Below are 15,163 nucleotides of genomic sequence, written 5' to 3' on the forward strand. Positions count from 1 at the left end.
CTTGCTGTGTAACTTACTTGTGCTTTTCAAATCTGCTGGAGATGATTCCCAAATGTCTCATGTAATGGGTGTCTACTGTGCCTGCTAGATCTGACCATTCACAGCAAATAACCTTCCCCCATGAAATCTGTCAAATATTACCCCTTTTTGAGAAATTATATCCATGACTATTTACTCTCCAAGACATTCCATATAACATTTATCACCAAGTCCTGCTTGAGGAGTAAGAAAGTAAAGCAGCTGGTCTATGCTCCCTTCACCTTGTCAAGGGAGCTTCTAGGTACAGTCTAATGTTATTTGTCCTTGTGTAGAAGTCCCTTAGCAGGCTGACCCTGAGTAAGGGTTACTTAAACCCAGGAGCTATGGATTTCTGAGGCATGGCCTCCTGAAGGATGTTATATAACCTACACAATTCCCTGGAGTATCAAATTGAGACGTTTTATGATTTAAATGTCCCTGCCCTGTGTAATGCAAACCCACAAAACCTTAACTGGAGACCTAATCTGTTATTCTAGGCCAGATAACCCATGTTCAGTGTGCCTGAAGCTCCACAGTCCACCCTGCTGTCCCAGACCTTTCTCTGCCTTGTCTGAGCCTCGATTCCCTGTATCATTGAAATTATTTGTAAAGCTTCATACTGAGTGAAATCTTTGTGTGAATCTGACATGAAAATCCAATCTTTTGTTAGCTCACATACTAATATCACCACGTAAATACCTGCTGAATTCATGTACTTCATCTGTGCTGTCACAAACATAGACCATACCACCATCATCTTTTGCTAACTGGTTTCTTTGACTCAGGTCTTGTTTTCCACACCACAGCCAAAGTGATCTTTCTAAATACAAATGTATTTAATTTTCTTCACTTAAAACACTTCAGTGCCACCGCATGGCAGCCAGGTTAAATCCAAACTTTTAAATATAGTTACAATGTCTTTCATGATTGATACGGTTTGGATTTGTGTCCCCACCCAAATCTCATGTAATTGTAATCCCCAGTGTTGGAGGAGGGGTCTGGTAGGAGGTGACTGGATCATAGGGGTGGGTTTCCCCCTTCCTGTTTTCATGATAGTGGGTTCTCACGAGATCTGGTTGTTTAAAAGTGTGCAGCATGTCCCCTTTGCCCTCTTCCTCCTGCTCCAGCCATGTAGGACGTGCCTGTTTCCTCTTCACCTTCTGCCATGATTGTAAGTTTCCTGAGGCCTCCTCAGCCATGCTACCTGTGCAGCCTGTGGAACCAGAGCAAATTAAACCTCTTTTCTTTATAGATTACCCAGTCTCAGGTAGTTCTATATAAGCAATGAGAGAACAGACTAATACAATGATCTTGCCTCTCCAGACTCAGCTTTCTCCACTTTCCATCCCCATACTATTAATATTCCATCATCTTCCTTTGCACTCTATAACCTAGCCATATTGAAGTTTTCAGTTTTGTAAATGCATGATTCTGTCTTCCCACAAGCCGATTGCCCTGTCTGAAATGCTCCCTCATCAGTTCCTCCAATACCATTTCTCGAATATTCTGTGGAATATTGGTGAGTATGGTTGTCCCTTGGCATCCCTGGGGGATTTGTTCCGGTCTTCCACAGACACCAAAATCTGCAGATGCTCAAGTCCCTTATATAAGACAGTGTCATGTTTACATATAACCTATATACATCCTCCTATATTATTTTAAGTCATCTCCAGATTACTTATCATACCTGATACAACATACATGTTATGTAAATAGTTGTTATACTCTGTTGTTTAAAAATCTGTGTTATTTTAATTGTTATATTGGTATTTTTTATGTTTCAAATATTTTTTATATGCAGTTGGTTGAATCTGTGAATGCAGAACCCTCAGATACAAGGGCCAACTGTGTTTATTTGGCTGGAATTAACAAAAAAAAACTCTGATTAATAGTGGTTTAAACAAACAGGACTTTTTTCCTCAAATAGGCTATTCTACAAGTTATGTTTGTTCAGCCATTTAACAATGCCTTCACATAGCAAGGCTCCTTCTACCTTTTCACTCTGCCATCTTTAATACGTGGCTTGTTGTGTTTGTGCGTGTTCCCTTATGGTTGCAGGATGGCTGTGAAAACTCCAGACATTATGTCCATGATAGACAGAAAAGGGGCACCATAGCAAGTTCTTCTTTTATCAGAAAAGCAAAAGCCTTACTAGAAGCCCCTGCGTAAGTCACCTTAGGCGTCGTTGAACAAAACTGGGTCACAGGGGCACCCTTAGCTAAAAGAAGCTAGAAAAGCAAAAATCTGTCTTTCAGCTTCCACAGTGGAGGGAATAGAGGATTGGAGATGACTGCTAGGTCAAAGGAACAGAGTCCACCACACTCTCCAGTCTGAATTACTGTATGTTCCCCAAAGCACCTTGTACTTTTACCCATCATGACACTTAGCACATAGTATCTTTAAAAACTGTCTATAATCCTAATAGACCAATGCTCATACCTCAAATATAAAGACAAATCAGCTAGAAAATCTATTATTTAATTTAAAAAATCTGATTTATTGAGATGAAATTTATATACAATTTACCCATTTTGAGTGTTCAGCTTGATGTTTTGACAAATATATACATTACTGTAATTTCCACAATATGTAAAACATTTCCATGACCCCCAAATTGTGCGTCTTTGTAGTTAACTAACTCACTCCAACTTAAGCCCTTGTCAACCACTAATCTCTCCATCACTAAAATTCTGCCTTTTCTAGAATGTTATATAAATGGAATCATATAGTATGTGGTTTTTTTTTTTTTTTGGTCCCACTTCTTTCACTTAGCATAATGCTTCTGAGATTGATCCATGTTATATCAGTAATTCATTCCTTGTTTAATGACTAGTGTTCCATATCATTCATTCACCAATTGATAGACATTTGGTTGTTTCCAGGTTGGGGCCATTATAAATAAAGCTGCTATCAACATTCATGCACAAGTCTTTTTTTTTTTTTTCTTTTTTTTGAGACACAGTTTCACTTTGTTGCCCTGGCTGGAGTGCAGTGGCACAATCTCGGCTCCCTGCAACCTCTGCCTCTGGGGTTCAAGTGATTCTTATGTCTCGGCCTCCCAAGTAGCTGGCATTACAGGCAACGGCCACCATGCTCAGCTAATTTTTTTTTCTTTTTTTTTTTGAGACGGGGTTTTGCTCTTGTTGCCAGGCTTGAGTGCAATGGCGCGTGATCTTGGCTCACCACAACCTCCGTCTCCTGGGTTCAAGCGATTCTCCTGCCTCAGCTTCCTGAGTAGCTGAGATTACAGGCACCCGCCACCATACCCAGCTAATTTCTTTTTTTTTTTTTTGTATTTTTAGTAGAGACGGGGTTTCTCCATGTTGGTCAGGTTGGTCTCGAACTCCTGACCTCAGGTGGTCTACCCACCTCGGCCTCCCAAAGTGCTGGGACTACAGGCATGAGCCACCGTGCCCAGCCCACGCTCAGCTAATTTTTGTATTTTTAGTAGAGACAGGGTTTTGCCATATTGGCCAGGCTGGTCTCAAACTCCTGACCTCAACTGATCCACCCACCTCGGCCTCCCAAAGTGCTGGGATTACAAGTGTGAGCAACCATGCCCGGCCTCATGCACAAGTCTTTATGGGAACGTGTTTTAATTTATCTTGGGAAATACCTGAGAGTGGGATTGCTCTGACGAATAATAAGTATATGTTTATTTATTTTATTTTACTTTGAGTCCCAGGATACATGTGCAGAACGTGCAGATTTGTTATATAGGTATACATGTGCCATGGTGGTTTGCTGCACCTATGAAGCCATCATCTACCATGGTGGAAGACAGTGTGGCGATTCCTCAAGAATCTGGAACCAGAAATACCATTCGACCCAGCAATCTTAAGTTTAAAATCTAGGTTTTAAACCCTACAGCATTAGGTATTTGTCCTAATGCTCTCCCTCCCCTTGCCCCCCACCCCCTGACAGGCCCCAATGTGTATTGTTCCCCTCCCTGTGTTCGTGTGTTCTCATTTTTCAACTCCCACTTATCAGTGAGATGTGGTGTTTGGTTTTCTGTGTTAGTTTGCTGAGGATGATGGCTTCAAGCTTCATCCATGTCCCTTGCAAAGGACATAATCTCATTCTTTTTTATGGCTGCATAGTATTCCATGGTGTATATGTGCCACATTTTCTTTATCCTGTTTATCTTTGATGGGCATTTGGATTGGTTCCATGTCTTTGCTATTGTAAATAGTGCTCCAGTAAACATACATGTGTGTGTGTCTTTAGTAGAACGATTTATATTCCTTTGGGTATATACCCAGTAGTGGGATTGCTGGGTCAAATGGTATTTCTGGTTCTAGATTCTTGAGGAATTGCCACACTGTCTTCCACCATGGTTGAACTAATTTACACTCCCACCAACAGTGTAAAAGCATTCCCATTTCTCCACAGCCTCAGCAGCATCTGTTGTTTCTTGACTTTTTAATAACCGCCATTCTGAGATGGTATCTCATTGTGGTTTTGATTTACATTTCTCTAATCATCAGTGATGTTGAGCTTTTCTTCATATGTTTGTTGGCCGCATAAATGTCTTGTTTTGAGAAGCCTCTGTTCATATCCTTTGCCCACTTTTTGATGGGGTTGTTTTTTTTCTTGTAAATTTGCTTAAGTTCGTTGTAGACTCTGGATATTAGAAGCTGGAGGCCTCACGCTACTTGACTTCAAACTGTACTACAAGGCTACAGTAACCAAAACAGCATGGTACTGGTACCAAAACAGATATATAGACCCATGGATCAGAACAGAGACCTCAGAAATAACACCACACATGTACAACCATCTGATCTTCGACAAACCTGACAAAAGCAATGGGGAAAAGATTCCCTATTAAATAAATGGTGCTGGGAAAACTGGCTAGGCATATGCAGAAAACTGAAACTGGACCCTTTCCTTACACCTTATACAAAAATTAACTCAAGATGGATTAAAGACTTAAATGTTGCTGGGCGCGGTAGCTCACGCCTGTAATCCTAGCACTTTGGGAGGCTGAGGCAGGTGGATCACCTGAGGTCAGGAGTTCAAGACCAGCCTGGCCAACATGGCGAAACCCCGTCTCTACTAAAAATACAAAAATTAGCCGGGCATGGTGGTAGGGGCCTGTAATCCCAGCTACTCAGGAGGCTGAGGCAGGAGAATCACTTGAACCTGTGGGGTAGAGGTTGCAGTGTGCTGAGATCTCGCCGCTTCACTCCAGCCTGGGGGACAAGAGTGAGACTTCATCTCAAAAAAAAAGGACTTAAATGTAAAACCCCAAACCATAAAAACCCTAGAAGAAAACCTAGGCAATACCATTCAGGACATAGGCATGGGCAAAGACTTCATGACAAAAACACCAAAAGCAATTGCAACAAAAACCAAAATTGACAAATAGGATCTAATTAAACTAAAGAGCTTTTGCAAAGCAAAAGAAACTATCATCAGAGTGAGCAGGCAACCTACAGAATGGGAGACAATTTTTGCAATCTATGCACCTGTTTATTTTATAATCTGCTTTCTAAAGTGGCTACACTATTTTGCATTTCCACCAGCAGTAAATAACTTTCAGTTGCTCCACTTGGTTTTTATAAATTGGTATTGTCTGATGTTTTAATTTTGCTTTTCTAGTGCATGTATAACAGTGAATGACATCTTTTTGTGATTTTAATTTGCATTTCCCCAGTGACTAGTGATGACGAGGATTTCTAACTTGCCATTTAATATCTTCTTCACCAAAGTGTCTTTTCAAATCTTTGGGCAATTTTTAATTAGGTGTGTATCTCCTTATTTTTATGTTGAAAGATTTTTAAAATATATTCTAAAACCAAATCCTTTATTACAGACTGTTTTGCCAGTTTGTGGTTTGTGTTTTCATTTTCTTAACAATGTCTTTTGACGAGAAAGAGATTTTAATAATGTCCAAGTTACCATTTTTTCTTTATTGGTTCCTGCTTTTAGTATCTTATCTAGGAAATCTTTGCCTAAACCAAGGTCATAAAGTTCTTCTACAAATTTTAGCTCTCACATTTAAATATATGATCCATTTCTAGTTAATTATTCTATGTAGTGAGGGAAGGTTTGAGATTCATTTTCTTGCATATGGATATGTACCATTTATTAAAAAGACGTCTTTTCTCTGTTACTTTGAAGCCTTTGCTGAAAATCAATAATCACTATGTAGGCCTATTTCTGGACTTCCTGTCCTGCTCCATTAATCTGTATGTCTATCTTTATGGCAATACCACCTTGTATTTCTTTTTTTTTTTCTTTTTCTTTTATTTATTTATTTATTTTTTTGAGACGGAGTCTCTCTCTGTCCCCCACGTTGCAGTGCTGTGGTGCAGTCTCAGCTCACTGCAACCTCCGCCTCCCGGGTTCAAGCGATTCTCCTGTCTCAGCCTTCTAAGTAGCTGGGATTACAGGCATGCACCACCATCCCTGGTTAATTTTTGTACTTTTAGTAGAGACGGGGTTTCGCCATGTTGGCCAGGCTGGTCTCAAACTCCTGACCTCAGGTGATCTGCCGCCTCAGCCTCCCAAAGTGCTGGGATTACAGGTGTGAGCCACCGCACCCGGCCTACAACCTTGTATGTATTACTGTGGCTTTAGTGTAAGTCTTCCAACCTTGTTTTTCCTTTCAAAAATTGTTTTGGCTATTCTAGTTCTTTTGCATTTCCATACAAATTTACAATCAGTTTGTCAATTTCTACAGAAACAAAAAAGCCTGATGGGATTTTAATTAGGATTGCATTCATTCTATATATCAATCGGGGACAATTGCTATCTTAACAATATTGTACCTCCCAACCTGTGAACATAGTACATCTCTGTATATTTAGGCTTTTGGCTTCTCAGCAATGTTTTATAAATTTCAGTGTACAGGTAATACACATTTTACGTGACCAATTGTTTCATATTTTTGATGCTTTTTTTTAAATTTCAACTTCAGACTGGCTCATTGATGCTATATAGAAATACTGTTGATGTCTTGTATATTGACATTTACCATGTGACACTGTTAAACTTGTTAATTCTAGAATTAAAAAAAATACAGAATCTTTAGGATTTTCTACATATAGATGTTTGTCTTGTGCAAATGAAGATAACTGTACTTCTTCCTTTTCAAATGGGATGTCTTTTATTGCTTTCTATTTACATTACTGCATGGCTAGAAACTCCAGCGCAATGTGGAACAGAAGTGGTAAGAGTGGCATCCTTGCCTTGTTCCTGATCTTTGGAGATAACCAAGGTTTTCATAATTAAATATGATGTAAGCTGTTAAGTTTTTCACAGATGTCCTTTGTCAGATGTCTTTTATTCCTAGTTTGATGAGTTTTATCATGAGTGAGTATTGAATTTTCTCACAAGCTTTTTCTGCACTACTGGCATGATCATATGGTTTATTTAGTTGCATTGAGTCAATCTGGAATGCCATTTGGTCATGATTTACCTCTTTCTTATATTGATAGAATTGATTTGCTAATATTTTGTGAGGATTTTTACATCAATGTTCATGGAGGATATTGGTCTTTAGTTTTCTTGTAATTTTTTTTTTTTTTGAGACAGAGTCTCACTCTGTCACCCAGGCTGGAGTGCAGTGGCATGTCTCGGCCCACTGCAACCTCTGCCTCTTGGGTTCAAGTGATTCTTGTGCCTCAGCCACCTGACTAGCTGGGATCACAAGCATGCGCCACCACGCCCAGCTAATTTTTTTTTTTTTTATATCTTTGGTAGAGATGGGGTTTCACCATATTGGCCAGGGTCTCAAACTCCTGACTTAAAAGTGATTTGCCACCTTGGCCTCCCAAAGTGCTAGGATTACAGGTGTGTGCCCGGCGACTTTCTTGTAATTCTCTGTCTGGTTTTGATATGAGTATGCTGGCTTCATAAAATGGGTTATTCTAATGTTATGAAGAGTTTTTGTAGAATTGGTATTATTTCATAGATGGCACTGACTTATCACAATTATTTTCTGTGTTTTTGTCCTTTTCATCTTTGAAATGCCTATGAAGTCCACTTGTCCATGATGCTTTACACTGCAATGATTTAAAATAAATCTGGCAAACAGCTAATTTCCTTTTTCTCTCTTAAAACCTTTGCAACTCTCATAATCATGGAAATCTAAAAACATTGTTTAAGAAATAGGAATTATTGGCCAGGCACAGTGGCTCACGCCTCTAATCCCAGCACTTTGGGGTGCTGAGGCGGGCAGATCACTGAGATCAGGAGTTTGAGACCAGCCTGGCCAACATGGTGAAACTCTGTCTCTATGAAAAATACAAAAATTAGCTGGACATGGTGGTGGGCACCTGTAGTCCCAGCTACTTGGGAGGCTGAGGCAGGGGAATCGCTTGAACCTGGGAGGCAGAGGTTGCAGTGAGCCGAGATCGTGCTGCTGCACTCCCGCCTGGGCGACAGAGCGGGACTCCATCTCAGAATGAATGAATGAATGAATGAATGAATGAATGAATGAAATTTAGTGTTACAAAGAGTTATAAGTTTATATTAAATATTCAAACACTACAGTAGGGAACATTTTGGGTAGTTTTCAAGTAACCTAACGTTACGATCTCCTAACAAGGTTAACAACAATACACAGAATCAGGTTTTGAAACCATCAGTTGAAGGACATTTTTTGTTTCTAAAACTTAGAATACCATTTATAGGATTTGTGTAAAATATACAATGCTTCTACTTGTAAGAGTCACCCACACCCATTATGTCTGCTACTCAAACATAAAAACAGAAAATAAGTGTTGATAAGGATGTTGAGAAATTGGAACCCTTGTGCACTGATGGTGGAGTTGTAAAATGGTTCAGCCACTGTGGAAAAACAGTATGGTGGTTCGTTAAAAAGTTAAAAATAGAATGACTACATGATCCAACAATTCCATTTCTGGGTATAAAGAAAAAAGAGTTCTGAAGACATATTATTTGTATACCCATGTAAATAGCGACAATATTCACGATAGTCAAAGGGTAGAGACAACTCTAGTATCCACTGATGGATGAATGGATAAACAAAATATATACACACACACAATGGAATATTATTCAGCCTTAAAAAGGAAGGAAATTCTGCAATATATTACAACATAGACAAACCTTGAGGACATTACGCTAAGTGAAATAAGCTAGTCACAAAGAGACAAATATTGCATGATTCTACTTATAAAAGGTACAGTACCTTGAATGTCAAATGCAGAGAGACAGAAGGTAGAACAGTAGTTCCCAGGGACTGGTTGAATAGAGGAATGGGGAGTTGTTTAATGGGTATAAAATTTTAGTTTTGTAAGGTTAAAGAAGTGCTGGAGGTTGGTTGCACACCACTGGAAATGTATTTTATCGCTACTGAATACTTAAAAATGAGATGGTAAATTTTGTTCTGTGTGTGGGTGTTTTTTTTTTTAAGTGACTCATCATTAGTAGTATACCAGCTATGAACACACACTTATATCATGGCAAGAACTATAAGCAAGATCATGACCACTTCTCTCCTATGTTTCTGTCCCAGTATGGGAATACTGACCTTAACCTTTAATACTATGTCTCAGTGTTCAATGCTCTTTGTGTAGCTGGATTCCTTCAAATCAGCAATGTGTCTATGTTGATTGCTAAGCTTTAATTCTCACGGGAGAATTATAATATCTTTCCTATTTTCCTGATTTTGTTACTGATTTTTCTTGGGATTCAAAATTTGGAAAACAAAAAATTTCTCAAGAAATGCTGGAAAGGAAATCCCACTTGGAAACACTAACCAGAACGTTTGCAAACAAAATAAAGCAATAGATAAAATGGATCAGTTGAGGTTATACTAGGAGTATAAGATGATTTAACCTTAGAAAATCAAACAGTGTAGTTCTCTACATTAACAGATTCAAGGAAAATAATCATCATCAATAAATGCAGATAAACTGCTAAAATTCACCATCTGTAATAAAACCTCACAGCAGCCTAGGGACAGAAAGGAATTCTTTAATCTGATAAGGGAAATATACACATTAAAAAAAAAACCCTGCAGCAAAAAGTAAATTTAAAGGTAAACACTAACACTTTTATCTTTGAGATGAGGCACAGGACTAGAATGTCTCAATATTCTCTGATGATTGTGCTAAAGAGAGGTCCTAGCCAGTAAAATGAGGCAAGGAAAAAAAAAAAAGCAAACAGTATAGGATTGGAATATGATCCAACAATTCCACTTCCGACATTATTCATAGATGATATGATTATATACATAGAAAATCCAAACATTACTCATAGATGATATGATTAAATACACAGAAAATCCAAAAGAATCCAGATATATTTCTAGAAAGAATTAAAAGAGCTTACTGTGGTTACTGGATAGAAAAATCAATATGTAAAAACTAATTTTAATTCTAACAGTAATAATTAGGAAAAACTTATGAAAAAAATGTCCTTTATAAGAACATTTAAAAAAATAAAGTGCTTAGGAAGAAACATAGTAAAACTATACAAGATCTCTGCAAGGAAAACTAAAACTTAACTGAGTGACATTAGGAAGGGGGGAAAATCCCTACCTGAAAGATTTAATCGTAAATGAAAACACGAATAAAAATGTCTGTCAACCAAAAAAACTCCATTAAGAGAATGAAGAGACAAGCCACAGAATCGGAAAAGATGTTAGCTAAGATGTTACATAACCAACAAAGGATCAACAGAAATATCAGCAAAGAATACGTACAGGCAGTTCATCAGAGAAAATCATACTGACTAACAAGCGTATACTAAAATGTTTAATTTCCCTAGTAATTAGTGAGGTACAAATTAAAACGAGACATGATACCATTTTGTTCCCATCAAAATAACAATAATTTTATTTTGAAAATATCAAGTGAGGCAGCAGAATCACCCCTGGTTAAGAACCACTGCTTTTGGATCATACACAAAGTATATATTTCTACATACTGTTGTACATAAAACTGTATATGCTGTACTTTTAATGGCAAAGGGATTTTTCAGAGGATAATGTCTATTATGAGATCTTACTTACCAAATTCTGAGTCATTATAATCTTTGTGGAAACTTTGACTCCACTATATTTATGCAAAATTCATTTTGTTAAAATCTAGGCAAAAGAGCCTAAAACTCCAGAGGACTGAATTTATTTAAAAAATATGATAAACAGGTAAGAAACTTTGCATTTAGGATACCAGGATCTTTGCACTTGTCATACTCTAGTACAGATCTTTTAGGCTAGAAATGTCAACTAGATTACTTTCTAGGCCCAAAGAAAGAACATTCATATTTGCCTTTTTGTCAGGAGGCAATTAAGAAACACTACTAGGATATTTAGACTGAGATGCAGCATTATCAGACTGGTTGTGCAGTAGGCTCCCCAGTTCACACTGCGTGGTCAGTTGCCTATTCTCCTCAGATTGGGAGCTTTATATAGGCAGACTGTGCCTGCCTTACTCACTGCTTTCTCCTTAGGAACGAGTCCCATGCCTGGCACACAGAACACACAAATATTTGAATAAAGTGAATGAGTCTTAGTATATGCTTTTAGAATTATTTATTCAAAAACACTTTACAATAAATTCAGGTAACAGTAGAGTAATACATTCAATAGTACTAAAATCTATAGAAAATAGATAATTTCATTAAGGTGCAATTAAAATACTTGAAATTGGGACACCTCTCTATATTTCAAAGCAATATACTGGCTTTCTTTTAAAAAGACTATTCTAGTCTAGTCTTTTAAGATGTCCAAAGTTTTTCCTCTTTGCTTTTATTTGCTTTAGACCATATTTAAATTTTTAGCATTCCTAAGTGCATACATTTTAGGCATATACTATAATGACCAAGAGTTTGTGAACCTACTGATTAGGTAGACACTTTGGGGAGGTATGACCTGCACAAAGTAGGGTGGGAAAGCTATTATCTCCCTTAATCTGGACACAACTGTTCAAGCAGTCTATAGTTTATTAGCTTCTCTAATAGCTTCACTATTTGGTTTTCATTGACCTTTTGAGCAACTGACTGGCAAACCCCAGATTCTTTTCACCTGAAATCTTTTCAAGTTAGATACTGTCCATATTACACTTGTACTTATAATTTACTATCTTCTTGCCTTGGACAACTTATTTCTCCCAATTTTGATTTCTCCAGCAGTATATTGGGATAGTATCACTAATCTTGCAAGGTAAAGATCAGAGATGCTGTACATAATATGGGTCAGTGACTTAGCATACAACAAATATTCTATGATTAATATTTTCAAAATCTAACTACTCCTCATTTGTCCTTGGCAGTTTTCTATGTTAATCATTTGCAGAAAGAGTTCCAGCTTGCCAAAACCTTTTTTTTTTTTTTGAGACAGAGTCTTGCTCTGTCGCCTAGGCTGGAATGCAATGGCAACAAAATTACAAAAAAAAATATTTTATAATCTTAATTCTGTCATCTGTGAATTAGTTATTTCTCCTAGGTTTGTGATCTGTATGTAAATTTGATAAACTTTTCAAAGCCATTGATTAGAATACTTGAACAGAACAGGAGCCTCATAGCATACCATGCAAAGCTAAAGAGCGGATTAATGATGTTATTCAAAGCTCTCTGGATGCAACAACTAGCAAGAATTAGCTACAAATTCATTTATCTATACTATTATCTAGTTGATAATTTCTAATTTCACCCATGAAGATTTCAGGGCTTTCTTAAAGACATTTTAAGTTTACTGCATTTCCTTGATTTACTATAGTAATAAAACTACCAATATATACCAAATATTCATTTAGGCAGCTTGTAAGGAAAAGATACACCAAGGTAAGTTTGTAATTTGAAACGCAAAGTAATATTCTGAACAGTTCTCCAGAAGTCAAACCAAGAAATTTATAGTCCAAAAAGTTCTGGAGATTGGTTTTAGGGGAGGGGAAGGTGAGGAGATCAAATATGAATCAGTACAGCTGGGATGAACATTTTCCTAAGGATGGAGAAGAGATTATACTCACTAATACACGAGTCAGTAGTTTTACTTTCAGGTGGCTTTTTATCTGATATTTATCTTATATGATGACAGTTGGGGGACAGAGAAATGTTCCACTTCTAGCTATGTATCAAACTAGATACCGAAGCCCTTCCCTTCCAACAGAACACAGAGAAATGCTGGATAAAATGTAGAAAACATTCTTTTAAATACATAGCAGAACTTACAAGAAAAGGGAAATCCTTACGGTCAAAAATGAGGGGAATGAGGCTGGGCACGGTGGCTCACGCCTGTAATCCCAGCACTTTGGGAGGCCGAGGCGGGTGGATCACGAGGTCAGGCGATCGAAACCATCCTGGCTAACACGGTGAAACTCCGCCTCTACTAAAAATACAAAAAATTAGCCAGGCGTGTTGGCACATGCCTGTAGTCCCAGCTACTCGGGAGACTGAGGCAGGAGAATTGCTTGAACCCGGGAGGCGGAGGTTGCAGTGAGCTGAGATCACACCACTGCACTCCAGCCCAGGTGACAAAGCAAGACTCTGTCTCAGAAAAAAATGAGGGGAGTGAAAAACCAGAGAGGTAAATACGTGAGCTGATGCTGTAGCTGTCCTGGAACAATTTGCCAGTCTCATTAACCCATGGCTTTTAGCTTAGACATCTATATGGGGACTAAAGAACCCAGGGCTTGCCAAAGGCAGGCAGTGGGAATTAAATGTACCTCCTTCCACCCCTACCATAAAGGTGGGACACATGGAAGCTTATACTCTCAGTGAAAAAGGCATCAATCAAATATTCTGCCCACTAGCAAAGGGAGATGAGGAGGAAGTGCGTCTGCCTTGGCCTGGGAAATCTCCTATCAGTAATTTATGCTATGCTTCAGGTATGGAAACCCTAAAGCCAAGAAATTAAAATAAGAATGGGCTTGTGTCAGCAACAGCCCTGGGAATATGACATAAACAGACGCTCAAGATTCCCATAGATAAAGCCTTGCTGAAAATAAACTCACTTTTCAAAAAGACAAAACTGGATAAACAGCCTATCAAATACAAAAATCAACAGATATAAACAGCAGGAACTAAATTTAATAGAACTATTAGAGTGACTATCAAGTACAGACATTTAAAATAATTAGTGACATAAAAAAAATTTAAAAAACATTAAAAAATGACATCAAGAAACAGATCTGAAAAATGATGCATAATTAGAAATGAAAAATAATTTCTGAAAGAAGAAGCCCAATGGATAGGGTAAAAGCGATTATATACAGCTGAGAAGAGAATTCATGAACTAGAAGGCAATCTATGACAGTATCACAGAAAGATAACATACATGGACAGTACAGAAGGGCTTAAAAGATAAAGAGAATAGAATGAGAAGTTTTAATACACACTTAAAAAAATAGTAACTACACTAACTGTGTCTTTGAGACTTGTTCTCCGTAACAACTTCCTTATTTAGTAACACTTAGTGATCTTACTAGGAAAAATCAAATACATTTCTGGTTTTTGTTTGTTTGTTTGTTTTGAGACAGAGTTTCGCTCTTGTCACCCAGGCTGGAGTGCAATGGCATGATTTTGGCTCACAGCAACCTCCGCCTATCCAGGTTCAAGAGATTCTCCTGCCTCAGCCTCTCAAGTAGCTGGGATTATAGGTGCCCACCACCATGCTCGGCTAATTTTTGTATTTTTTAGTAGAGACGGGGTTTCACCATACTGGCCAGGCTGGTCTCGAACTCCTGACCTTGTGATCCTCCTGCCTCGGCCTCCCAAAGTGCTGGGATTACAGGCGTGAGCCGCTGTGCTCAGCTTGAATAATCATTATTTCTAAAGAGTGAGAGCAGAGATGTTCCTTAAGACCATCAAAACATTTTTGAGTGGTGATTAAATCAAGTATTAAAACCAACATTCAAAAAAAAACCACAATAGTTCACTTAAATATTAATCCCTACCTAAAGTATGTTGGCAGATTAAAAATAAAGGCTAAAATATCATTTCTAAAAGCTGAATGCAAGGGTAATTCATATGCTGAAGATCACACCCAAGCTTTCCATCCTGGGAAAAGTCGGCTGAGATTTTTGGGGTCTATGGCCTGCTGTATGAGCAAATTCACTTGCCCACCAACACTGAGCACAGTGCCTTCTTCCACTCCTTTCAGTTTCTCTTGTAGTCTCATTAAGACACGTTCAGCTACTTTGTTGAAACTCTGGTCAATATCACTAAG

General features: G+C 38.1%; 2 protein-coding genes across 2 annotated transcripts in view; one reads left to right on the forward strand and one right to left on the reverse strand.

The window, feature by feature from the left end:
- C15H11orf65 (chromosome 15 C11orf65 homolog) overlaps nucleotides 1–15,163 on the forward strand; it is a 173,021-nt gene that overhangs the window by 104,316 nt on the left and 53,542 nt on the right. The window lies entirely within an intron of this gene.
- Nucleotides 11,514–15,163, reverse strand: part of ATM (ATM serine/threonine kinase) — a 140,286-nt gene continuing 136,636 nt past the window's right edge. Inside the window, exon 63 of the mRNA XM_030828865.1 lies at nucleotides 11,514–15,158. Within this exon, the coding sequence (XP_030684725.1) occupies nucleotides 14,975–15,158 (184 nt within the window). The 3' untranslated portion in view covers nucleotides 11,514–14,974. The remainder of the gene's footprint in view (nucleotides 15,159–15,163) is intronic.

This window comes from Nomascus leucogenys, chromosome 15, assembly GCF_006542625.1.
Source record: "Nomascus leucogenys isolate Asia chromosome 15, Asia_NLE_v1, whole genome shotgun sequence".
NCBI lineage: Eukaryota > Metazoa > Chordata > Mammalia > Primates > Hylobatidae > Nomascus > Nomascus leucogenys.